The following is a 26,947-nucleotide window of genomic DNA, read 5'->3' on the forward strand; positions in this document are numbered from 1 at the left end:
GTTCATTGATAAGAAAAAAAAAATCTTTTTTTTTTCTCTTGGGTGAGTGAGAATATCAGCAGGAAGTTTGGATGGCTCACTGAGGAAGTTAACTCATTTTCCAGTTTTATTAATAGCTTCTACTGAATGTAATATGGGCTGGAGTGTTCTTTCAGGACTCCAAGGTCTCAGCCCTGACCAGTCCTAAGTGTCTATGTATTCACTTCTCCACATGGACTTCCTTCTGTCATAATGGGGCTACTTGCACATCAGTGGAGGCCCATGCACAGACTAATACCTGCAGAAGTGGGTCCAGGGGTGCAAACACTGCACTTTGATTCCCAGTAGCTGTTTTTGCTTCATATTGTTATATGTGCCTCTAAAGATACCAGCTTCTGCAGCCACAGGATGAATGTGGTATCTCTTTACTCTGCATGCCATGCTTCCTCTTTGCATTCTACAGTAAACTCATGTTACCTGCTCCAGAGTGTGTCTACCTGCCTGATTCATTCTTCCAGTAAGCAGCTGGAAATATAACCCAGCTGCTAATGTCTTTGCTGCTAAAGTTCATGTTGAAAGTCACCAGTGGAAACTAAAGAATTTATTTGGGCTGGTTTCCTTAGGAGAGGTAGCTTTTTTCACCATGTTTTCCACCAGTCTCTTCAACACAACATCTGGATTTGCTGGCCACTAACAACCAAGTTCAATGAAGGAGCGAGAGACCCAATCTAGGGTTCCCTTTTAAGGGAATGTTGCAAGGCTTGGAAATATCTCAACTAATCGATACTAAGCTTTAGTCATTAAAATTGCTGCACTTCCTTTATCAGAATTGAAAGCGTGGTGTTGACCTGCCATCAATAAAACTGCTGACAGTATTAATGCACTTAATGTGGCGTGTGTGTGGCTGTGTGCATGTGTATTTATACATATGTGCATTTAGGAAGATGTATTATATGGGTTTTTTTCTGCTATTACAAAGATGGAAGATTCTGGTGTTGGTGTTGAACTTAGCATTCACATTTTCCACTAAAACAAATCAACTGGCCTGCCAAAAAATCTCTCCAAAAGGAAAGTGCTTGAGATACATAAAATGCTTCTGCTGTGGTAGGTAGAATTTGTGGTGTGAGAGATGCAGTTTAGGGGTCCAGCATGCAGTCCAGGAGCCACAGGGTGTCTATGAGCAGTTTGAATATGACTCTCCTGGTGACTGTCTCTGTCTCTGTGACAGGGGGATTTTTGTCTTGCCATCTACAGTGTAGAAACAGCGCAGTTTGGACAGTGCTAATGAAGACCTAAAACAGGCAGAAGGTGTCACAGACAAGGAGCCACAGCCTTGCACCAGGTTGGACAGCTGCTGGCTGCTGGGGAAGATGGGCAGAGTGCAGCAGAAATGCTTCCCTCTCAGAGGGCTTTTTGCTGGGCATTTCATAGGGCCATGCTATGCTGAATCAAATTCTTTCTCATAAAAAGTAGTAGTTGTTTTTGTGAATTTGCTGTTAACCTCCTTCCCTGTTTCTGGATCTCATTTTATATGACTTCATGCCAAGAGAGTGGAGGGAGAGGGAGAGAAGGAAAAAAAACCCTGGAAAATCCAACTGCATTTTTCAATATGATTGTTTGAAATGTGCTCAGCTTTCAGCAGAAAGAGAAGTCTCTTTGTTTGCGCTGATTAGAAGCTATTACATGTAAACTACGGGAGGTGACTTCACTTCAACTGTGCTCATTTATGTATATGGGTTCTGATAACAACCAAACACAATGTGGTGTACTGGAAATGTGACATGTAAGTTTTGTTCCGAGAATAACCAGAAAATGATTATTTTTAAAATTAGCTTTCAACCAATCAATGAATTTTTTGACCTCAGGTCATTTTGAGATGAATGAACATACCAAGAGCTTTGATAAATGAGTTGATCAGACTGCAGTGAAGTTTGCACCTGCATACTTTCCCTCTTGTTTGATTTGTTGGGGCTTTTTTCTCCTTTAGTTTTGCAGGAAAGATGTGTAAGTTCCTGCCTTTTCAGGTGTTCAGACAGTGAAGGTAACCTTTTTCTGTGGAGTTTGTAAGATGCAGCAGAGCACAGGTGTGCTTTTGCTGCACAGCCTTCATGGGAACATGCTGGAACTGCTGAATTCCACAGCCCAGCTGTGCTCCTTGAGGTTTCTCTAACTGTTTTGCTCCTCAGATTTGCTAGACAGAACAAGCACGGTAGAAAGCCTCATTGGGATTGGTGGGAGACTGACTTTTTACAGAAAGCTGTTTAAATTCCTCTGAGCTATGCCTGTTGTAGTGCTTCATAGCCACCAGGTGAAAAACTTACTGTTCCCAGATGAGCTTGATTATTGTCATGATTACTCCGTATTAGGAACGAGTAATGGATCATAGTGTTTGTTATCTTGTATGTGTTTGTATAACAAATAGTTCTGCAGCTTGGAAGAATTTACAAATTGGAACTTGTGCCAGGAAAACGGACATATGCTTTGTGTGAGGTTTCTTTACAGTCACATAAGTGCTGAGCCACCCTTCTAGACGCATTCTTCCATGGGAACAGCTGGTCAGGATCATACTGCTGTGAGGAAGGAGCAGGTGCCTTGACAGATGATCTCCCACTGCTGAAAACCTAAAGGTGTAACTCTGCTTCCAAATCTTCATTCTTTTTGGGAGCAGAGACGAGCACAGGGAGGATGGAGGTGAGGTGAAGGAAGGTGTCACAGCAAATCAGTGGCTGGGTCAGGGTGCTTGAGGGCCAGGTTCACCTGCAGTGCTGGGTTTTAGGGAATCAACTTGACCTGCCGGTCTGACTGAATGTATGGGGTGGGGTGGCAGTGAGGCATGTTTGCTGTTCTCTTTCTCTGTTTCTGTCTCCAAATATAGTAACTCATTTTCAAAGTTTTACATTTTAGTAGAGTGAGGTCATGTTCCCATGAACATGTTTAATGTTTAGAATGATTTCTGGGATGTTTGCAAACCACCTACTGTTCTCCTTCCCAGGGAGGGGGCCCCAAGAACAGTAGGCATTTACGTGCAGGTTGCCACTAATGCCTGAGCAGGACCAGGACTCCTCCTCATGTCTCAGGAGCTCCCATCCTCTCACCAGAAAGCCTTGGCATGGCAGCACAAGGCCTTGGTAAGGGGCCAATACAGCCTCAGCAGCATGTCCACAGTTTCTGCTCTGGTGCCACCAGCTAGAGGCTGCAAGGCTTCAGGGCTTCTGTGTGTCAAAGACAGGGGAACTCTGCTTGAAATCTAAAGTTTCCCTCTCAAGCACGCAGGAGTAAATCAGGAGTAAATATACCTTCTTTTTTTTTCCCTTCCTTGTCAGGGTGGTGTTATTTTGGGTGCTGGGTTATGGAGAACACGGCACCTGCTTCCCAAATAGTACAGTGTCATGCACAGAAGTGCAAGTTTTCAGTCTTTATCCAGATGAATGATTGTGATTGCAAAGTTAGCCTGTAGTGGGCTTTCTTGATTTATGTATTTTTTTCTTTTTTTCCATGCAGAGCCGAGCACTTGTATGTTTCTGTTAATACAAGGTTTTGGTGTATGACATAGAAAAGACATGAAAAGGAGACGTTGGGGAAAGGTTCGATACTGGACTAGGGATCCATTTTTCCAGTTAACAAGTAAAGATCACTCTGTAGACAATTTGGCATAATAAAATATCAGAAGTTAATGGGTAATTATGACAAGTTCTATTTTACTTCAATATAAATAGAACCCATTATTAATTGGTCAAAAGCTTTGTTTTGCACATCAAACTTAGGCTATAAGGCTTCTTTCATAAATGTTTTTTTGAGAGAAAATGTGTGTCAGTGGCCCACAATAAGGGGAAAATAACTTGTGATTAACTGTTTGCTAATTGAGTTTGAATTTTTTTGCCAAATAAATTGGAGAACAAGGATTTCAAGCTTTTCCAGCACAGAGTGCTGCAGAACAAACCTCAGGCTGGAAACCCTCATGCACCTTTGGCTAAGAGAACCAAGACTGGCATGTGCAATGTACTTCAGAAAATATCCAGGAGGTGTTTTTGCAGCGTTCCTCTCTGTGAAGGCTGAACAAGGCTAACGGAGTGCTACAGTTTTACTCTGGAATAAATTACTGTTGTTTGCTATGCAAATCTTATGATTGTAATTAGGCTAGGATTTCAACTGCTATGTACACTGATCTTTGTTCCCTCTGCGCATGGGAGCTAATTCTAATGCTGCAAAACAGCACAGCAAATGCCAAGGTCTGCTCAGCCTCTGATCATTTCTCACAGGGTGCATTTGCTCCAAGTGGACAATTGAAAAGAAATGATTTACCTCTGCCTTCACAGGGGACCTAATTGCACCGCAGGCATCTTGTGGGCCACTGAAATGTTCAGGTACTGTAAAGTCTCACTTGAAAGCAGGGGTGGGAGAAATCGCAGGGAGGAGGTCCTGATAGGCATCTAGTTTTTAGCAGACTGGTTTTGAGAAGCCATGTTCTGCTGCTGCCTGGTGAAGGATCCGGTGGCATGGGCGAGCTATCAGGACAGTGATTGCAGTTCCTAGCGTGGCTATGTATAGCTCCCGTTATCTGTGCAGCAGGGCTCTGTGCAACCGCAGCCCGTGGCTCCTCGCCCACACTAATGAGCTCTCCCCGAGGCCGGGCTTGTGCCTCTGGGGGTGGCACAGTGCTCCAGCCGTGCTGCTGTTTTGGAAACCAGTTTGTTGACTGTGCTCAAGTCCAGCTTGCCCAAGCTGCCGTGCCAGCTTGGCTACCGTTGGCTGCGGGAGCTTGTCCCGGCGCAGCGTGGTGGCCCCAGAGCTGTCTGGAGGACAAGGCAGGCTGGCAGCTGAGGCTGTCGGGCTGTATAGGCTGCAGCAAAGGAGAAGTGTCACCTAGACCTGGACTGGGGCGAAGCACCAGCATGGTGAGGACAGTACAGGTGAGCCACACTCAGCCCATTCTCCTCCCTGGGAGCGCAGCTACCAGTCAGCTCATGTGCTGAGAGTGCATCCTGCGGGCAGGGTCTCAGTTTTCCCCAAAGAGCAGGGGAAAGCCCGGGGTTGGCTGCTGCCAACCATGCCTTCCAGCATGTGGGAGAAGTGGGAGCAGAGGCATTCAGGTGCAGGGGTATCGGCTGGGGGTGTCAGGGAGATGTACCCACCCTTCTCTTAGCCCCTCCAGCGGCTGGCAGGGGTGAGCACCTTGTCCTTGCAACTGAGGTGGTGGCTGCACATCTGCAACCTGGTCAGAGCCTGCACCTGCTCCAGGGCTGGGCTCTTCTCTACGCCTGCCTCCCCTCTGCTGCAGCAAAATAAAAACAGCTGCAAGATCTATTAGCTTGTGCAGTTTTATATACAGATAGATAAAAAGGCATTATTTGGAATTTTTTCAGAATCATTGTGAGGACAGAGGAAGAATGAAGAAGTACCCTCTAGGGGACAATATAGCACTGTTTTTCTAAGGATGTAGTAAATGACACAGTCTGGTTTTTAACAGCTTGTAACTCCTGTAAATCTTGTTTATTTCTTTTTGTTGCCTACTCATCTAAATCACCACAAAGCAGCGGAATAGTGGCAGTTTTACTTTTTCTTGCATGTTTGCACATGACCTCAAATCCATTAATTTTGTTTGTGTAAATACAATTTAAGGGAGCAAGGAACCTGAAAAAGCAGTGAGGTATTAAGGTGCCTAGCAAAAAGCAGAAGAAATCTTCTTTGCAGAAAGTGATTTTTCTGGCCAAGTGTTTTTCATTTCTTGTGCCAGTACAACAAAGTGTATGTTGTTTCTGTAGCTGGATACACCCTGTTTCAGAACAGGTTAGAGTGTGTTCTGAAGCTATTGTTAAAAAAATATATTTTACTTAATTAGCCAAGTTAAAAAGTGGCATAAAATCTATGTGAGCTTTACAAACTCTGTGCTGTGGCTCTATGTACATTCCTTTGCTAATAGCATCTGTAATTTAGCATTGAAACACAAAGGATCATTACTTGACCTGTAATTGTCTCTGAGAAAGAATGTGAACTTGACAGTTTTGCACTGTTAGTTTTGGGGAGAGAAATCCATTTCCTTCAGTAGCTCCTAAAGTTATTCTATTTGCAGTGTTCCAATCCTGTTTTTCTGGTACACCTGGCAATTTTTAGAATGCAATAAATTTGCAGTCAGGGTACTAACATGTTGGTGTGGGGTCAGAAATACTGTGTAGTGAATGTAATTCCAGTATGCCTGTTATTAAATAACTTAAGTAATTCTAGTTATCTTCATGACCCGTATACATAGAAAACTTTAGAACAAGTGTAGGACAGCTCTGAATATTTCACAGAATGACTGAACATTCTGAGTTGGAGGGGACCCACAAGTGTGATAAGTCAAACTCTTAAGTGTACAGGGACTGAGCCCACAGCCTTGGGGTTTGCACCATGCTCTAACCAACCCAGCTAATCTCATATTTCAAGGTGCTGGGCAGCTGTGCCAGGTCAGAATCCCAGGCCATGCTAACAAGGTGTTTAATAGCACTTCCAGCTCTGCAGGTAGTTTTGTGCAGGGCTGGCTGATGTTTTTGTGCTGCTGCTGAGGTGTGCTGCCTGTGGGGCTGCTCAGCTTGGAGACCCTTCCTCAACACAGTTAGATGCAAAGCAGTTCCTGATTTTAGAGGAGAGCCTCTCTACACTCCACGTGTGAATCATTTCAGACCTTATGTCCTGGATCTGCAGGACCAAGGAGGGTTAGCTAATGGAGCAGTACTGCAGAACTTGGAAGCTGATTCAAGGGATGCCCTTTTCCCCCTGCTTTCCCTTTCCAGCCTTCCTGGGAGCTGCCCACCCTGGAGCCTGGGAGGTGGGCACTGCCTCGGGGCAGCGGGAAGGTTTGCTCAGGAGCTTGCTAGTGATGAATCACAGAGGTATGGCATGGATTGATAAGGTCGTGTACTTATGATTAGACACATCCTTCCTCTAACAGCGGTTCTTTGTCTCCATTTTGCTTTTGGTAATGTGTTTCGGCCGTTTGCATACAATGACTCTCCAAGCAGGAGCTGTTTGACTTGAGACAAAGTCACTATTATTCCCAGCAAGATCAGGAAGCCCTCATAATTTTGTTGCCTCGGAAGGGTGAATTTATTTAAAAGCCAATTAAGTTAAATCACCAAGGAAATATTTTTATTTTCTTGCAGCCTTGCAGCTGCAAAGGACTTTTGGGTACATAAACAAATATAACAAGAAAAATATACCTGGCAGCTGTATTGTTGGGCTTTTTGTGCATTTTAAGTGATGGCTGTAGGGAGCATGTTCTTTATCTGTAGCACTAGCAAAAATAAGTAATGTTTTTCAGCTATTCATGGTGCAGGTGTGCAGCCTGGAAGCCATGGAAGAAGAAAACTTCCATGGTCCACAAATTATTGAAAAATACTATTGTAGTGCCTGCAGCCTGACCAACACACAAGTCTATCTCCTCAGCTGGTGTTGATGGAGAGCCCAAACAGCTAGGTAGGAGTACTTTAGGCTTATCTGGGGAAATTTTGGACTAGACTCTCAAGCTGCATGATTTAGTTGAGTGCCTGCTTGTGTTTACAAACAGAAACCTTTTTGGTGTACCCTGAATATGACATTTCTGGTGCTACTGTCCTTTTTCAAAGACTGTCTCTGATGTCTCCCCAGGCAGTGTCTCCTGAGCCCTTTATGCCCCTTGGTTATGAGCCCTGTCTGTGATGAAGCCTCACCTCTCCTGCCCCAGTCTCTGCTACAGTGCTCCCTTGGGCTCTCCTGGCTGTTCTGGCTCCCCTCCTCTGCTCTGTATTGTCACTTACTGAATAGACTTGCTCAGCAGAGTTTTCAGAAGGAAAACAAAACGAGGTAGTCATGGATGACCAATATCAGCTTTTCTTTTTAGCTCAGTCGTAAAGCATTGTTGGCTCACTGGTTTGGTTTCTACTGTCTATAAAAAGGTTTTGTGCAAGAAGTCCCCTTTTTCCCATCGCCCTGTGTGACACCAGTGCTGAGATGACCTTCTGCTGGAAAGTCTCATGGCTCAGTTTTGTCGCTGCTCTGTGTGAGTTTCCCTGGCAACCAGTTTGAGCTGCACTGAACCAAAAATATCTCACTGTGCCGGGGGAAAGTCGGTTTGCAGACATGTATTTCTCTTTAATGAGTTCTCTGGATGGTCCGTGTGCTCAGCCTGCAGATGTCACTACTGGGAACCAACAGCTGGGAGATGGGGTGTGCCCCTTTTCCTTAATTCCACAGGCAGAGCAGCCTATGAGGAGGCTGCCCCTGCATGATTGTCAACCGAGCTGTGGCTGTAGGACCCATCATACTCATTTCTCATGGTACCCAGACGGTCTCGTCTTCTACTGGGAATGGTCTGTGCAGCAAACACAAAGTCTTTCTTGGATTCCTTGGATCTCTGCAAATTTCAGAATTTCTTAGTCACAGAATGGGTAACCTAGGTTATTGCTAACAACTTTGTCCACATTTCTGTAGAAATATATGCATTTTTACAGCTGGGCATGCAGTGAAGTCCAGTCTTGTTCCCATCCTTGTCTCTAAAGGTATCATTTGTGACACCTCTGAATGAGAATATGTGTAGATCTTTGGAGGTCAAGACACACCAGTTTGCTCAGGAGAGAATGCACAAACTGGAGGTGTTATTTTAAACCTTCCTTGTTTAGTTTTGACTTGCAGATAATCTTTTCACTACCTAATGTAGAAGACCGATGTGAAGAAAAGCATTCGTAATTCCAGATGTGTTCTCAAGATGACAAAATTAGAAGAGACAAAATTGGAAAGCAGTTGGTCATTTTTAGTAACAGGTTCCCTTTTCTGGATTTGTAGGGTGTGAGGATTGCGGTAAAAGCCTTATAGGAGAATGCAAGCTCCACGGACCACTCATCAGGGCTAAAGATAGGGTCATTCCCAGCCGAGCCCGCCTCACCCTACCTCACTACCTCACTTTGCGAGTGTTGGAGCTGAGAGCTGGAAACCAGCAGAGTAAGTATTTTAGCTCTTTTTCCCACATTTGGAAAAAAGGGGACAAAGACACTGGCCTGTTTTCATGAGTAATTCAAGGCATGATCATTGGGCATTTGCGTTATGAAGACTGTTTTCAGCTGAGCACAGCTAAAGCTCACAGTCAGCTACTGTTTTTTGTGACTGGTTTCTGGTAACAGACACATCAACGGATGGCAGGACATTAGCCAGAGCTGGTGTGACATTTAGCTGTGAACAACCAGTTAATTCTGTTCAGTCAGTCCAAGTTTAATGAATGTTGAATTTGTATCTAATAATAACAGCCATGCACTACTACTTTTTTTTCTCTTTTCCCCAAGCATGCAAAACAGGAAAGAGTATTCAATGAAAGGTCAGAAACAAAATGGTAAATGGCAGCCCTTATCCACCCCCTACAAACTCCTGAGATCACAGTGGGGTAATTTACCTTTTGCAGCATTTTCAGTTCATATTACAGAAAGACTGATGTTTCCTTGTGAAAACAAAGCAATTTGAATGCCCAAACATGAACAAAGGAATTATGTTCTTAGTGTGCAAATTTTCCATAGCTACCTGTGTAAAATTAGTCCTGCCTAGATTGCTTTTCAGACAGAGAATGACAAGATGCCTACACTGTCACTCTACTGATCTAGCAGTGGAATAACCTGAATGATTAAGAAGGCTAATACTCTGTTTTTATAGATTCTTTCCACTCTTATTGTGAGAGAACAACCTCCCAAATTATGCCAAAAGGCAGAGGACTAAGATAACATGAGTTTGTAGATTGAAGAGTATCAACACATTTGTGTTGCATGCTCAGTTTAACATCCTGTCATGGATTTTTGGTACTTTTTTCTTCAATGTAGTTCCCATTAAAAAAAAATCAGTACTTATTTACATCCTTTTTGGAGTCTTCACCTTAGAATTATTTAGTGGGCTTATTTGTCTAGAAAAAGAATCCATGTGTTCTGCACTATTTTGTTTATCTCCATTTTCACAACTGTAAGCATACAAGAAATAGTTTGTGATGTCTGTACTAATATTACATTGCTCTTTGTTTCCTTCACAGTCCTTGGTGTATTTGCAAAGAAAGTAATACAGAAGAGAACACAATTTGGCCCTTATGTTGGTCAACTGTCTACAAAACTGACCTGCTATGACGAGAGCAGACTAGTCCTGCAGGTAAAAACCCACTGTCTTTCTGTGGAGTGTCTGTGTGTCTTTAGCAGCTCATACTTATTGAGGTATTTTAATCAGTCAATTTGCCCTCTGATGGAGTTCATTATTTGTCCCTTCAATGTGTAAGTATGAGTGTAAATCACATTATTAGGTAGTACAGCTTAACCTGAAGTACCCAAATGTTCCTGTATACTGTGTTTTCTAAAAGTTTGGTGTCCTGCTTTCCAGTTTTACCATTTCTAGAGTGTTAAGCCTATCAGTCTGATAGCTCTTGATAAGCTTTTCAGGGAGCATGGCTACTGAACTTTCTTCCCAGGTAACACAAAAGGATTTGTGCTTTGCACCATACTGCTGGGAGGTTTGAGTTTGTGCACCGAGTTAGTGAGAGTGACATAAACATGCACTAAGGCACCGGCTTAGTAGGGAGAAACAGATAGGGAAACACTTCTTAATTATTTTTAAGTATTATTGTTATTAATTAATAATAATTGTTAATTTATATATAGACTTTGACACACAGTGCACTACCTCAGTTCATTTAATCGGATTGTTATTTAGGGCTGGTACCTTCGGTTGCTGCTCACATAGGTACTGACTGTTGCACCTGGACCATGACACTATTATTTGTACTTTATCCAGCAAAAATCGTGGCCTCTCAGGACTAGCCCAGCTTAGACAAATCTACATGGACATCCTTTCCCATAGGAATTCCTTGGGAGTTGCAGTTGATTGCAATCCTCTGGGCCCCAGTCTTTGCATTTTGCTGTCAGGGTCGTGGCTGAGCACAGCTCTGTGTCATACAGTGAGTCCATGGTCAAGCCACAGCCTCTGTCAGGACTTCCCAACAGGTCATGGTTCTTCCAGAGTTTGCATTTCCTATCAGACCCTCTCACCCCCAAATACAGAGACACCAGCAGCAGCTGTCCTGTGATACACTCTGTGTCTTCATTTGAGCTTTCTCCAGAAGCCTGGGACTAGAAAACACTGTGTTGTGAGGAAGTACTTCTGAACTTTAGTTTGAGAGCTTCAAAGTAGTAATAGCTTCAGTAGTTGCTGTAAACTTGATTTGCACATGAAAATAATGGGAATCATCTGCCAGGAAAATAACACTGTCCATCTATGGGATTTTCATAGCATGTGAACACCAGAAAAGGTTTGTTCTTCTCTATTACTAAATATCTTCAGTCTTTTGATTAGGCACTATTAAAAATGCAGAAAATGTACTTCTCTAACAATGGATGGATGAGCTAAGCACTCAGTTCCTTCCTCTTCACCAAGCCATTGTAAACCACACCCTATCCTCTATCAGTCAGCACCATTTGCTTAAAAGTATACAGTGATAAGCACAGCTCTGGCTGATGAATGGACTGTTTCTTCAGAAGAGGAGATTAGAGTCCCAGATTTCCTACATGACAGCAGTAGCTGCCTTGACTTCTCCCTAGCATGAGTATGTGACCAAACTTGTCCAACAGGCAGGTGCTTTCATCGGAAACATGATGAAGTTAGATAAAATAGTTACCAGAAGCAATGAAAATGCAACTTTTTTTTTTTGCAGTTACTTGCTCAGTTATGTGGTTAGTAGAACAAATACACACTGTGCTGACATTAGTTGTGCAGCTTTATCTGTCCATGTGTGAGACACTGTTGCAGAAAAGCATCTGTCTTGTTTGAGGTTGGAGGTTTTTGCCTCATAGGGGCATTCTCTTGGAGGGGATTCTAGGAAGAATGAAGTAAAGGAAAAAGAAAAATATCTGTCTGGCACAATTGTTCATTTGTATTTACTTTTGCATTGTTAAGAGGAAAAAGAGAAGACTGTTAAAATGCCATTATGTTGTATGTTACCTCTCTGGACTTATTAACACAAGCCATACAATTGTTCCATGCAAAATGTTGTAGCACTGAAGCTTGAGATTATCGAGTGCTCAGGAAGTAGATTAAGGCATAAAGTTTATCTTTCTGCCTGCCTGCACTTAGTTCTTAATATTATCTTTATATGACATAAAAAATGATGAACTATAAATGGAAAATACATACAAAGGCCAACAGTTACTTTAGTAGTGGAGTGCTCAGCAGGTATTCATTCTTCACTTTCTTTTGCACTCAGTGTTCATTAAGAGTGATCTGTTTCAAAACAACCGTGATTTCAAGGGACATATGGCCAAGACAAGATAGATAACTGATGGCTGTGATTGCAAATTAAAGAAAACTGATGTGCCTCTCTACAGGACTTGGTTTTATCATATTCGTCCTCCTGTTCTCCCCACTTTGTTTCAGGTGTTGAAAGATGGAGGGAAGTACTTTCTGGACACTCCCAATGAGGACTGTGGAAACTGGATGATGTTTGTCCGGCTAGCCCGGAACCAAGAAGAACAGACCCTTGTGGCTTATCAGCACTGTGGAGAAGTCTACTTCACAACAGTTAAGGTAGTTAAACCTCCATTGCTCCACCTGTCATCCAAAAGGAAATTTATAGACAAGGGTTCTGAAAGAATAACTCTTTTACAATGACAGATTGATTATATTCTGCTCGCTGGATCATTACTTACATACCACCTTTAATGTCATTTAATCTGTAGTAAAGCAAGCAGTGTATGGGGTTTGTCAGGAAAAGGTGTTGTGTACTTGCTGTTGTGGGTAGTGAAGAAACTGAGACAAGGAAAGATAAAAAGCATTCATGCTGATAGTGTTTAACTGAATGCTCTTTAATGCCAGGTGGGTGTAAGTGGTGGGATTATTTGGCATTATTACATTCAATAGTACTTCATTCTGGAATTAACAAATTCCTTTCTTTTATTACATTTCTGGACACATATTGTTTTCTGAGCACATTGCCCTGTGCTCAGGAACAAGGTGTTGAGTGAATCTTCATGTACAATTTTCCTTTCTCATTAAGTCTGAAGACTTAAGTGCAAAACTTAGAATACTGCAATGTTGCCATGAAATGATCAGTTTATGTAAGAGATGCTGAACTGCATCTTTGTCTGAAGAGAGAGAACAAGGTACTCTGTGTTTATAAAAGAAATTAGAACATAGAGTCTGGGGTTTTATTGTTTTGGCCATTTTCTTAGGCAGAGTTGGTTTGAATCAGAAATAACTCTTTTGCACACTTGGGAAACAGAAATCAATCTGTTGAACATAATGCTTGTATATCATTGTGAGTAACTTTAAAATTTAAAAGAAAAGGAATATTAGTGAAAAGTAGTAGTTACTGTGAATTAAAATCCAGTATTTCAGTTTCATATCCAAGATAGGCACATGTTTCTGTGGCATAGTAGTATTTACATTTTTTCCTCCATTTTTGTTTCTCCACCTGCACAGTGAGAAAAATATTTACTATATAGTGGTGATGAGAGAATAACATTTCAAACCCTCAATGTCTTTTACAACAGTATGGAGTATAGTTGATTTGGGGATTCATATCAACATAATTATTGAGAAAAAAAAAAAAGAAAAATGTGAAATAGTATATGGTACTCTGAGACATATTTAGGCTGTGTTTGAGATTCTCATGCAGTCCATATAATTTGAGATTTCAACTTGATTTGAAATGCATGATATGCTTGTAAAATTGACAGGATTACTAATACTGTATTTGGGAAGCATGAACTTTTCCAAGAAGTAGTTGTTATAAACTGGTTACTTAAAATTTCCAGTATTTAAATTTAAATTCTATTGAAACAGCTCTCTGCTGACTTCAGCAGAACTCTGCACATTGGCATTAATAGAGAGCTGCATCCTACACACTGACACAAAGAGTGTCCTAGGGTGATGCATGTGTCTTGGAACCTTTGCTGTGCTGTGGGTCATTGGGCATTACTTGGGTTTTATTTCTCCCAAGTCCCAGTATCATTCAGGGTGCTGTGGCATCCTGCAGATTCTGTCCTGGTCAATGGATGCCTTGTGCTACACTGAGGCACACCCTGCTGGTCATGCTCTGAGGCTGGCCTAGGGCTGATTCTGAAGATACTCTCTCAAGACATTTTTAGTAAAGTGTATTAAGATAGGAGTAGGATTGGCTCCTTTTCCCACCATTTGTACAAAGAAATGAGATTTCAGTGACATGAAACTACCGCTACTAAAGCAGATGTGGAAGTGGCATCCTGACACCACCATTAGTTTACTTTCTGACCTAATCACTGAAATCCTTAGAAATAAGTGCTTTAAAAGGTATAGAACTCTGAGGAAATAAAAATCCTCCATGGTTGCTGTTGGTCTGATCCCAGGAGAGTTTCATGTGTGCACTGCAGTTCTCTTGCTGTCATTGGTGGCACAGAGTAAGATAACTTGTAGTGGATTTGGATACCGATGTTTAATGTTTCTTACCAATATTTAAGTTTTACTGAGATTAGAGCTTTTGAATTACTTGACTGTTTCACACACTGATGCAGTTGCTCTCCCTTCAAAGTCACATTGACCAGCTCTCAGCTTCCCATAAAGGGGATGGCTGCTGGTCTAGGAATGCTGGGTAGGAAGTAGAGACAGCATCATGCTGTGCAGTTTTTTGTGGGTATCAGTCTCAGCTGTCACAGGCCAAGCTCCCAGACACTTTTGTCTCACAATGCATGATGAGCTTCCTACTTAATGGCTCTGCCTCATGTTCTTAATTGATTGGAGAATTCTGGACAGACCATTTCTGTTTAGGCCAGGTGTTATCAAAATGTACACCCAACCCACAGGGGTTGTAGTTAGCAGGCAGGCTTGTGTCTGGGAGTACAAAATTCAGTTTTCAGCATTAAACCCCTCACAATTAACCCCTCACCTGTCTGCATTCATAATCTACATTGTCTTTTCCCTACCATGCTTATCCCACACCAGTATTACAAAATAAGTGGATTTTATGATGTCACATTTCCTGGAATAAGACTCAGCTGCGCTCTTTCTGGGCTAGTTTGCTTTTTTTTTTTTTTTTTTTGGTGGCACAAGTTTATCTTAGTTAAAATAAAACTACAAGTACAGTGTAGTTTGGCTCTACCCCTGTTGCAGCAATGTTGGTTTTTATTGTAGCTGAAGAAAATTGTGTGCAGGGTCAGGGAGTCAACTAAACTTTGGGGTCATGATTTATATTTCTCCTTTGCATTTAAAAAACCAATAGATCTTTAGCCAGTGAGTGTAATCACAACATCACGCCTCTCCTTTTCTCTTTGCTATATAATTGACTGAAAGTATTTGTCAGAAGAGGTCATAGTCCAGTCCAAGGAGAGATTTGGGCAAGCATGACTGGATGGGAGACTGCAGATTATGGGCTCCCTTAATCCTGTGGGGGAAGGCTTCAGTGGAAGGAGGGCAGAGTTACAGTAAAGCACGCTCATAGCAAGCCTGACACATTAGAGCCAGCCTGGGGAAGGTGCCAATTTGCCTTGCAGTCCACATATTGATCAGCTCTGCACCCATGCTCAGTGTGACATATCCAGGAAGCATCCAAGATCTTGTGCATTCACAAGGCATTTTTCCTTTTCCTGTACCCTGGAGTTAAGTGTTGTGTCCAGTGGGCTTCCAGACATCAAGGAATGGGCATGAGATATTGCTTGGAAAGACTGATGGATGTCTGAACATCACAGACAAATACATCTCACTGAGCAAAGGTTATGAGCATTGAGGCATCCCTCCTGCTACAGAGCACCCCTGCCCCAAATCTCAGTGCATACACAATTCCACTTTTAGAAACAGAAAGTGTCAATCAAGAAAGCAGGCAGCAGTGCTCAAAAAGTGCTTGAATCTTGAAACTAAGTTGCCAATAATTTAAACAGAGACAAAAATGCAGTTTGGATAAGGACGAAACACTGCACACCCCTGCCCCTCCTATTTTTCTTATTGTTTGGTTTAGGAAAATTGACACAAGTAAACATGTGCTGGTTTTTTCCATTCACAGCCAATTGAACCCCACACAGAATTGAAAGTATGGTATGCTGCCGATTATGCCAAATTTATGGAAGCTTCTGCAGTCTTCATTAAAGAAGAATCAGATGTCTCTCCTTTGCCCCCAGTAGCAGTAAGTACCCTATTCTGCATTGAAGCCATCAGTAGACATAGTAAATTATGGTTTCTTTATGTATTTTCTCTGTTTATATGACTCTAGTAATATAAGTGTAGGCCACAGAGTACTTTTAGCAATTTTAGCCAAGCAGCTACCCAGAGAAAGGCTGTTCTTCCTGTTTTGTGTTTGTAATCCAGTGGAGCCATCAGATATAGTCAGAAGTGGCACCACTTGATGTATTGGAGAGACTTAAGCTGGGCACTAATTTTGGGATAACCAGGCTGTCAAGCCTCAGACTTTTTTCACCATTTTCCCTTCCTTTGCTCTGACTGATTGGCCGGAGTACCCACTAATTATTTCAGTCTTTCCTGTTCAGTAACCCTTCTCTGCTAATTCAAATACCTTCCTCTCTGTATTGTAGCAGAAATCCTTAAACTGATAGGAGAAGTTTGTTAAGTGTTGAAAACATGGCTGTGAAAATCAATACTTAATCTAGAAAGAATGTGAAACAAATGAACCAGGAATACAAATGAACCAGGAATTCATGTTCCAAGAAGGCTTGTGAGGTGAGGCCTTCAGGATATTCCCCAGAAGGAAGGTGAGGGAGAGTCACAGCATCAGGCATGAGTCTTAGCAGAGAGGAGAGCTCAGTTTGGAAATTAAGGTGGATTGGATACAGCCTCACCATGCTCTCCAGAGCAAACTAGCTCAAGAGCAAGGGAAAAGAAGGACAGTTTATGAAAAACTTACATAAAAGGTAGATGAAGTTGAGGAGGTACATGGTCATGCATTAATTGGAAGTATACTTCATCAGTGATGGCAGTTTTTTGGTAATTGTTTTTCATCTGAATTTTTATAATATCAGTATTTAAAGTGAATTCAACTGAATCTAGTAGAGCTCTTATTTCCATGGAAGTAATACTTCCAAATAATACACTGTCTTAAAAAAAAAAGGCTTTAAGTCAGGATAGGCTTGAGATCCCTAAACCTAAGTGTTTCTTATCCAGTTAATGGAAGTCTAATGCCAAATGTCAAGCTAAGTGAGGAAGTCTCTCCTGGAGTCATTGATCATTGCTGTGTGGTAAAGCATGGAGTCAGCCCAAGACACAAAGAAATCTGTATTTTTGTACAGAAACCCATCCCATTTTTGTGTGGCTGGAATAGCAGATAAGCTATGTCAGTCCAAGGATAAAAGTACAACTTACAACTGTTTATGAGTAATTTCATAAATGCAACAAAAGTAGAGACTTTGAAATTCAGTAAGCACAGATAAATAAAGGTGAAGGACTCAGGACAAAGACATATAAACCAGTACTTAGCCAGGCTTACCCTACCTTTGACTTTTTACTTCTAGACACAACCTATTGCCAGCTGAACAACTAGGTGGTAGCACATGGAAGTAAATATCACCAGAGACAATGATGGGTCTTAGAAAAGCACAGGAGAAGATGAGTGAGAAGAATATGACCCTTCCTTAGAATGTTTAGTAAGAAAGACCTGTCTCTGTTCTCATTGCAGAAAGAGCCTGTAGACTCTTGGATATGCTCCAGCTGTGGAAGCACTTTTGCAACTTTTGCTCTGCTGGAATCTCACCAGTGCATCCATAAAGACCGAGTCCTTCCTACGAGGTTCAGACCACCAAATAAATTGGGACCTGTAAAAGCAAAAAACAAACTCAAAGGGAAACTGAGAGGAGCATCATTAGGCAAAAGCATTACTCAATGCTTTGGGACCATTTCCTGTTCCTCTGCTGCAAAGTTCAGCTGTGCCAGCTCAGGAAGCACTTGTGGTGCTCTTGTAAGGTTTTTACCTAAATGGAGAAATGGTCGGTCTTCACTGCTGAAGGGAAAAGAAGTGAAGCAGCCAGATAGTTATCCCTGCCGGCTCTGCGGGAAGATATTTGATTCCATTGACAAGCTCACGGTCCACACGTATGCGCACAAAGGGGAGCGTCCCTACAAGTGTTCACAGCACGGATGCACAAAAGCCTTCATTTCCAAATATAAACTGCTCAGGTACAGCTCTGAAGGCATTCCTTTTCTACTGAGGGTGTGGGGGGGAAAAAAGATATCTTTTTCCTTTGGGGTGTTCTAGTGACAGTTTTTATTATTACTATTTTTGATGGAATTGGAGAAAACTAGTCTCCCTTAATTATGGTGGCTACTGAAAAAGATGATGTTGAGCAGTTTTAAGCTTATGATTAACACCTCCCTCCTCCCCCTCAAAATGTAGGCTTTTACTAATAACCTGAGAAGTGGTGAGAATGCCTTCCTTCAAGAATTCCGGTGTTTTCAAGTTTTGAGGCTGCTGGAGTAAATGTACTAGAATAAATGTGAGCACAAATAACTTTGTGTGTGTGTTGGTTTTTTTTTTCTCTTAGGCACTCAGCCACTCATTCTCCACAGAAATCTCACCAGTGTGGCTACTGTGAAAAGACCTTTCACAGGAAAGACCATCTAAAGAATCACCTTCAGACTCATGACCCCAACAAGATGGCCTTCAAGTGTGAAGAGTGTGGCAAGAAGTACAACACCAAGCTAGGCTATAAGAGGCACTTGGCTCTTCATGCTGCCACCAGCGGGGACCTCACCTGCAGGGTGTGCGCCCAAGAGTTTGGTGGTACTGAGGTTCTGCTGGAACACCTCAAGAGCCATGCAGGGAAGCCAGCTGGCAACATGAAGGAAAAGAAACACAAGTGTGACCACTGTGAGCGTCACTTCTATACCCGCAAAGACGTGCGACGCCACATGGTGGTTCACACGGGCTGCAAAGACTTCCTGTGCCAGTTCTGTGCCCAGAGGTTTGGGCGGAAGGACCACTTGACGCGCCATACTAGGAAGACTCATCCGCAAGAGCTGCTGAAGAGCAGGTTGCAGAATGGGGACTCAGTGGGTCTCCTTGACCAGCTCTTCTCATATAGACTGAAGGAAGATGCCAGCATGCTGTCCCCTCTTCCTGAAAGGGTCCCTGTGCCGAATGGGATTGTGAATAGTTCAGAAACAGAGGAATACAACTGTTCACATCTTCATTCCCAGTCAAGCTTACAAACTGCTCTTCCTCTTGAGTCTTCTCCTCACTTGCAAAGGATGGGCTGTGCAGACAGCCTCCCGGCTGTCCCTCCCACACCATGTTCAGCAGCTGTCCCTATCAACCTGAACCTTCATCAGCCTAACAAATATGACCTTAGTTCTACCTCATTTGCTGCAGGATCCCTCAAGAATCTACCGATAAAAGTGGATGTTAAAGGTTACAATGTGCATCTTCTCGAGGACCTGCCATTACCAGAACCTCAGTCTCTCCACAAAATCAGTATGGAAGAAGCTTCCTCAGGGCCTGTAGGGGATACTAACAAGTACCCAGTGCACAAAGAGACAGAGGCAGCAGCTGAAACTGCGAGCCTGCCTTTCATGGATCTCACTCATGTGATGGGCTTCTGGCAGCTCCCGCCAGGTGACAACCAGAACACTACTGGGGACATCACAATGGCATTTGGCTCAGAGGAACCATCACACAGGCTGAATGGCCTTGGCCAACAGCAAGGTCTTCAGCTAGCAGCTGGTGGGATGGCCATAAACCAGCTGCATCATCTTCCTCGCTCCTTTCCACCCACTACAAATTCTGTAACATTGCCTCACTTTCACCATGCCTTCAAGTAACCATCATCCTGTGTGGGTTTTTTCCTTTTTTTTGTTTTTTTAAGACTGTGCTTCTTACTTAAATCTGTTAGGACCGGGGTGTTTTTGTTTTGTCTTGAAGAAAAACTGCCCCAGATGTTTTCAAAGCATGTTATGAACATGGTAGTTAAATTCAGGATGTTAATAAACAAGAAGCTCTATTTTTCATACTGTTAGTTTTTTAGCATATGACAACAGTAGAACTAACATATTTCCCTCAGTTCCCTCTATATTTTTGTTTCTTTTCATGCAAACAACTGAATAACTATCTTCAGTGACAGCAAAGTATCATAACAGGCACAATAAAACTAAGGCTGCTGCAATAGGAGAAATATGGTTAGGGTGAATGGGAAGAGGGGAGAAATCACAAAGAAATCAATTTAATGAGCCATAAATCACGGCAAATTTCTACACATCGCAAATGTAACACACGATTTATCAGCATCAGATAGATTTCTGTTAAGCACTTAATTAATGAACTTTATTAATCCTTAATTTAAATCAGAATCATTCAAAGAGTAAATCTTACATCCTTGTTTCAGTTTCTTCAATGAAGTTCACCACTATTATGATTATGTTAAAACTAGATTTTATTTTCTGGCAGGCAGTTCAGCTGTGTGCCTTTTTCCTAGGGCTGGAAATAACTACCACTTCTGAGTGACTGTGTAAGAACTGCAGTCTTGGATACATGCAGTTCTCAGAATGGGAAGTGAATTGTCTCAAGTTAGAACGAAACATTAATTTTCATTTAGTGCTGGATCTGTCAAGACATCAGACACTTCTCTCTCTCTCTTTCTCTCTTTCTAGTAAAACATTTGAGCATTTGCTTAAATTTGAGCTTATGGTATCTCATTGGGTCAACAGCTTGATTTATTCAACACTTAATAAAAAATAATGCATCCTACCTAAGGGGCCTTTATTCACCTTTTGTTGATAAAAATGGCCATTGTTTAGTCTGGGAAATGATTAATAACTGCAACCATGTGAAAATACGGGCTTTCACAGAAATCCAGCCCTGGCCCAGGGGAGCCTGCACCCAAGTGGGACCCTGTGGATCCAGGGGCAGGTCCATGCACAGAGGGGCTGTGGTGCTGAGCTGGCCCTGGGCCCTGTTCTAAACCAGGTTCTGTACCTGCCTTAGGAGTGTCAGCTGGAATTAGCTGGTGTGATAATGGCTGAAGCCATTCTACTCATGGGGGCTCTGCTCAGAAACATCGGGACTGCTGCAGTTGGATTTCAGCCTTTGTTTCTTGCAGACTGGAACCATGGGGACTTCTGGTTGTTTCCTGGGGTAAATTGTCCATGAACAGCTCCTGTGGACAGTGGGTTGGCGTGACAGTCCTGTGCATGCATGGTGTGACAGTACCTGATGCATGAACAAGCAGAAATTGTAAGATCACATTGTTCAGTAGATGACATTATTAAACAAAGAAACAAACTCTTCACAATTTAGTTTGTTGCCTAACACATAGTTACAAAAAAAAAAAATCATGGTTTTAGTGGATGGCTAAGTGTTACTAATGTTTAGTAACATTTCTAATTACAGTTACTGATGGCTTCTGTTTCATCTAAACAGACACGGAATTTCTGAATCGGAATAAATCCTCAAACCCCAAGAACTACTCTTCCATTAAATCCAAAGAGAGTTCATAGTAGCCCATGGCCATTACTAATATTACATGGAGCAAGCATGTTCTCCTCTCCCTCGTTAATCACAGGAATATTTCCGGAGAGCTTCAAATAACAAATAATTCTTAAATTATTGCTGTTTTGCTGTTACTGGGCTACAGATCATTGTAGTTGTACAATGTCATTGAATATTCTTACAAGTTGATTGGTACTTGGATTAAGGATTGTCTTATTGCAGCTCATGAAAGAGTATGTTCTGCAGATGCAGTGCTGAGGGGTATTTTTTGTTTTGAAAGTTTTTGGTATAAGACAAACCAAAAGGAATTTTAAGGTCATTCCTATAATGACAACAGCAGGAGGCAAACAGGTGCTGCACAGTCATGTCCAGTGAGTAGTTATTTAAATTATGAGTTCCAGAATAGGGAAAAGGTTGCAAACAGTGTTACATGCACATTCTACAGGTAGGCTTGTATTTCCATCTGGACTTGGAAAGGTTTGTGTGTGTATATTCACTTAACTGTATTTTTTCCCTTGTTTGTGCAAATTGAATTCACTTGGCTTCAAGCAAGCTTATGTACTTGTAAAAAACCCCCAAAAACTAAATTACAGCAAAAAATTCTTTGCTATGAAAAAAATTTGTAGCACTGCCTGATCATACACATTTTGTCATTTTGGTTTGTGCTTTTATAAGAGGTGTCAGTAATTACCTAAATACTTGTCCTTGAATTTAAATGTGATGTTAAGAAGCAAACATTGTGCAGACACTGAGCACCTTCTTTCAGCTCACCTTTCAGCCCTTGAGCACGGTACCTGAGCTCTGGGATGCCAAGAGAGATGCTGCTGCCTGATCTCAGCCTCTTCCAAAATATGGAAAGATGGTAAACATTTCTTACCAATGCATATATAACTAAAGACTGTCTCATTCAAGTAAAAAGAAAATAACCATTTTGATACATTTTAAAATACTTTAAAAGCACACAGCGATGGTGTCTGCAAGTAAAGCACAGAAGCAAACCCTTAAATGTGTAATTTGCTTAAACCCATCAGCCTATTCAATTTTCTTTTCCATATTCTTGACATCATAAATGTAGCAGAAGCTGATGATGTCCCATGACAAAGAAAGGCAAGCTATTTCAAAGTTATGTTGTCAAAAAAAAAGGTTTTGTTTTAAAATTCTTGCAACTCAAGAAATGTGAGATACCCCCGAGTCAGCTAATACTGTAAGCAGGACTGGACTTTCTGAATGTGTTTGTTAGGCAGACCTCTGTGAGCATTTCTCAGAGGCCATCAGTAGCTGAGGCTCAAGCTGCAGGACCTGTCTCTGGTGGCACTGCCTTTGGCTCAGGCTCAGTGACAGCACCAGTGTGGGGAGACGCAGCCCCACATCCCCTGTGGGTATGGTGGAGGAGGGCAGCAGCCCAAGCACTGACCAGTCCTCCCTCTCTGGCACAGCCCATTCCTCCTCCGAAGGTGAGAAGTGGATGTAAGGGCAGAGAGCTGCCATGGCCATGGCACTGCAGGTAAGAGGTCTGGGAGATCCTAGGGTGTTTTACCTCACATTCAAATAGAGATCAAAATACTCTTTTATCTGAACTCTGCTTGAAAACCTGTAGAAGCAGAGCAGTATGTGGTGAATAAACAACAGAATTACTATAATCAAATCATACTGTAAAAGAACAAAAGTTAGTAAACATTTGGTCTCATAAAAAAAATATTCTTTTTATGAAAGAAGAAAAAAAGACCTGAACCTGCTGAAATAATGTCAAGAAGCTAAAATTATACTACATGGAATAAAAGCCTGCATCCTCTATGTAATCATAAGTAGATCCATTGCTAAGTTCCCATCCTCTATCAGAAACCAAGTTCATTTCTTTTTCCTTCAGTTTTATTTGCCAACTTTTCCTGTTGGAACTTTCCATTTTCTTAGTCAATGGGTTGGTGTTAGTTTCCGAAAACTTTTCATAGCCAGTCTGAACTGGGGTGGTACATTCCATATATTAATGATTTGTTCATTTCTAGTGGAATGTTTAAAATGCTTTTCCTCAGTACACCATTCCTACACTTATATGTCTTTTTGTAAGATACCGGAAACTATGCTGTGAAATCTGACATTTCTATACACAGAAAATAATGGGGACACACACACAACAGCAAATACAGTAAAACTTGCTCTAAATTTGAAGATTCATTTATTTGGTTGTTAAAGAAAGCAACCGTGGTAACATTGCACAGTATAGTTTGGAATGGGTTTGGGGTTTTTTCCCTCTTCTTCCTGGACTGAAAGAAAGCCCTGCTTTATATACTGGGGCTACTGTCATGCCTGCTTTTTCTAGCTCTAGGAGTTACAGTTGCTTCAGTGTCATCTTTTCTGTATCCATCTAATCATTATTAGCTAGAGTCTAGTAGTTTAATTAAAAACTGTTTAAAATATGGTATTTATTACTGCCATGTCCAGCTACTTTTCATCTTCATTTACTTCATGAGCATTTAATAGGTAAGAAAATCCCTTATGAATTTTAATTGAAAGCCTTGCTGAGAATTATTGGGCTAAAAAGCCCCTACTTGTTACATCACGGAAAGTTTATAGAGGGTGATCCAAGGCTGACAGTGGATCAAGTGACCAAAAAAAATAAGAAGGGATATACCTCTACCACATTTCTGTTTTGTTGGTGAATTTTTAAAAGCAATTGAAGTGTTTAATGCAAGAATGAGATTTGGTTTTAGTCTGAACTCAAAGTGTTTTGAAGAGATGCACAGCACACATGGCCATTTGTCATGTATCAATCACTATCATTTATTGTTTACTGGAAGATTCTATTAAATATTCACATGAAGTTCCACAATGTCCACTTGTCTTGTTAAATATATCAAAGCATTAGGGCAAAGAAAAAGAAAATCACATGGTACTGCATCTTCCTACATTTTGTAAAAACCATTGATGAACTGCTGGTAATGTCCACCCCTCTAGGCAATCATTTAATTAAATCTTGGCAGCGGATGCAAATAATCTCACAACTTTAAACAGGATAGCATAATAAGATTTGTAGCCTAGAGAGAAAAAGCCCCAACTAAACCTGAGCCAATGAGTTGCAGTTTGATTATTTTATTGGTAGCTGTAGCGTTTCAGGGGGAAGTGGTGCTGAAAAATTGCGTTGCTTACAATCTTCCATAATGTGTCAGCAGAAAGCCTTAACGCATCCTTGCCGACCCGTCACTCTTATTTTCTGTTCTCCACTTGTGGTCTGGAAGCAGCAACAAGCCATACACTTGCTATTTCTTATTATAGAAAGAGCTTTTATATTTTACTCTCTTTTCTCCAAGAAGATTAAACCTGTATTCGTGGGAAGGTGATGGAGCACCTCATCCTGGAAACCATTTCCAGGCACTTTAGGGATGAGACCATTTATTTGCACCACTCAAAGCCAGTTTCTCACACTTCCTGTCTCAGCTAAAAAAGGCTCGTGGGTAGCTCTGAAACTGATTTGTCACCTGCCCAAAGTGTTCTGTAAAGCACTTGGCGAAGCTCGAGTTTTACAGGAAATGCAGCAGCAGTTGCCAACAGCCAGCCCCTGCAAGCTCACCTAGAGCAGTCTTTTTCACAGTTCCACTGTTCTCTATTTCAGATGTGAGTGTGGATGTCTGTCCCAGGGACCCACTGGGGGCAGTGGCTGTCCCAGGCCTCTGCAACTACAACCCCAGTGATACCTGGACTAGCCACTATCCCTAGGGAAAGGAGGTGTCGAGCCCCATTTTTCAGAATTCAGTGGCTAAACCTTGAGAATGATGATGGTGTCAATAGATCCCTGTTTTGGGCTGCAAGACCCTGTGTGATAGCCAGAGGAGTTACTATGCTGCTAACATGGTCCCAGGTGACACAGGGGGCACCACAGGGTACTGAGAGCAGTTTTCCTGTAGCTGGCAAAGTCAAGGATGCGGGTAGAGCTGATAATGGCACTGCGGGCTGGACACTGCCCTGCCCATTGCGGGCTTCCCCACAGCCGAGGGATCCAGCCACTGACCAGCAGCAGCCAAGGACAGTAAAACTGCACACAGAGGAGCCTGCAGCAACTCTGACTGTGAGTCTCTGCAACTGACTGCTTTGTGCACATTCCTTTCATGCCATGTTCCAAGGACTCTCACAAGCTTCTCTCCCAGGCTCAAAATATCTTGCCAGCTACAGGGAATCATTCTTGGCCATATTTCCTGCTAAGGACTCTTGCTCTGCAGTTGTATACATTTCAGAGGGGTGCAAGATGCTGACCATCTGAGCCATCCTCTTGAGCAACAGCACCACAACCACCTTAAACAAGGGCTGGAAGGGCTTCTTGCTGCTCTGACATGGCTTGGCATGTCCAGAGACGGGAACCCCAGTGACTGCATGGGCTGAGGAGCAGGAGCACCAAACATCATGGTCTGGGAAAGAGAACATCAAGGAGAAGGAAGAACCTCCACAGTGTCATCCTGACATAGTTGTTACTGAAATGAATGCTTGCATCTTCCACACTTGGATGATGGAAGCACAAGATCTGCTGGAGAGGTTTGCACTGCTGAGCAGCTAATCCTCTCGAGATGTATGGTACAGCAGAGCACAGTCACTGCCTACTTGGAATGGGGCTGATCCAAATCAAAGAACATTCAACACCAAAATTAGTACTCTCAGCAGCCTACACTGGGGCCCTGAGGAGCTCTGCAACAGGTTTCAGTGAAACTCATTACTTCAATTAATACAAAGGAGCTCATACTGCAAACACTGCAACAGGATATTCTATATAACCAAAGCAAACAAGTTCTTTTTACATAATAATATTGAAATAAAAATTAATGATAATTTCTTACCCAGACTTTCCTGAGGATCTTTTCCCAGCAGATACACATGTAGATTTTCGTGTTTTCTTCGATGTTTCTGAAGAGGTCTCTGCAGATCATTATTTTTGAAATTTACTTGACATAAAACATGATAATCTATATAAATTCTCAAACCTCAAAAATGCAGGGATCAAAGATACTGATACAAGGAGCAGTGTGTATTATAACTCACAGGTTATACTACAAATAACCTTTAAAATAACTTTTTTAAAAATCTTCTAAACATTGACTGATAACAGGTCATGATTACCAGTAGCAATGTTTCTAGAAAACATAGTATGTGGTATCCTGCTTAGAGGGAACTATTTTAGGGAAGTGGTTATGTTAATTTTAAAGCTGAATCATCAAGGGCATTTGGAAAAAAAAACACACAAAGCTTTGTACCTCATCTAAATGGACTTAAGGTAAAAAGGATGGAATAAATCTCAGAGTTGAAGAGCAAAGGTTTTGGAGTTCTTTATGGGCAAAAAGAACCTCAAAGCCAGACTCTGTATTTTAGGTCTGACTATATAGACACTTCTGTTTGACGACCTCTAACTCCTGAGATCCCTCTTGAGGACCCAAATGAAAATCTCTCTGCATACAGTCCACACAAGGGATCAAGACAATGACCAGGAAAGCCATTCACTACCAACAACATCCCCTTGGAAATTTTTGTCCTTTCTTAGTTATAGCAAGTGTTGTGCTGAAATAAGTT

General features: G+C 41.9%; 1 protein-coding gene across 2 annotated transcripts in view; it reads left to right on the forward strand.

Moving 5' to 3' along the window:
• The window catches only part of PLAGL1 (PLAG1 like zinc finger 1), a 44,238-nt gene extending 23,587 nt beyond the window's left edge, over positions 1-20,651 (forward strand). For both annotated transcript variants that reach the window (XM_084202008.1, XM_084202009.1), the window contains exons 3-8: positions 8,776-8,931; positions 9,998-10,110; positions 12,382-12,531; positions 15,977-16,096; positions 17,600-18,096; positions 18,462-20,651. In XM_084202008.1, coding sequence (XP_084058134.1) covers positions 8,776-8,931; positions 9,998-10,110; positions 12,382-12,531; positions 15,977-16,096; positions 17,600-18,096; positions 18,462-19,737 — 2,312 coding nt within the window. In that variant the 3' untranslated portion in view covers positions 19,738-20,651. The remainder of the gene's footprint in view (positions 1-8,775; positions 8,932-9,997; positions 10,111-12,381; positions 12,532-15,976; positions 16,097-17,599; positions 18,097-18,461) is intronic.
• Positions 20,652-26,947: the final 6,296 nt, after the last annotated feature.

This window comes from Fringilla coelebs (genome assembly GCF_963513975.1).
Source record: "Fringilla coelebs genome assembly, chromosome: 3".
Taxonomy (NCBI): domain Eukaryota; kingdom Metazoa; phylum Chordata; class Aves; order Passeriformes; family Fringillidae; genus Fringilla; species Fringilla coelebs.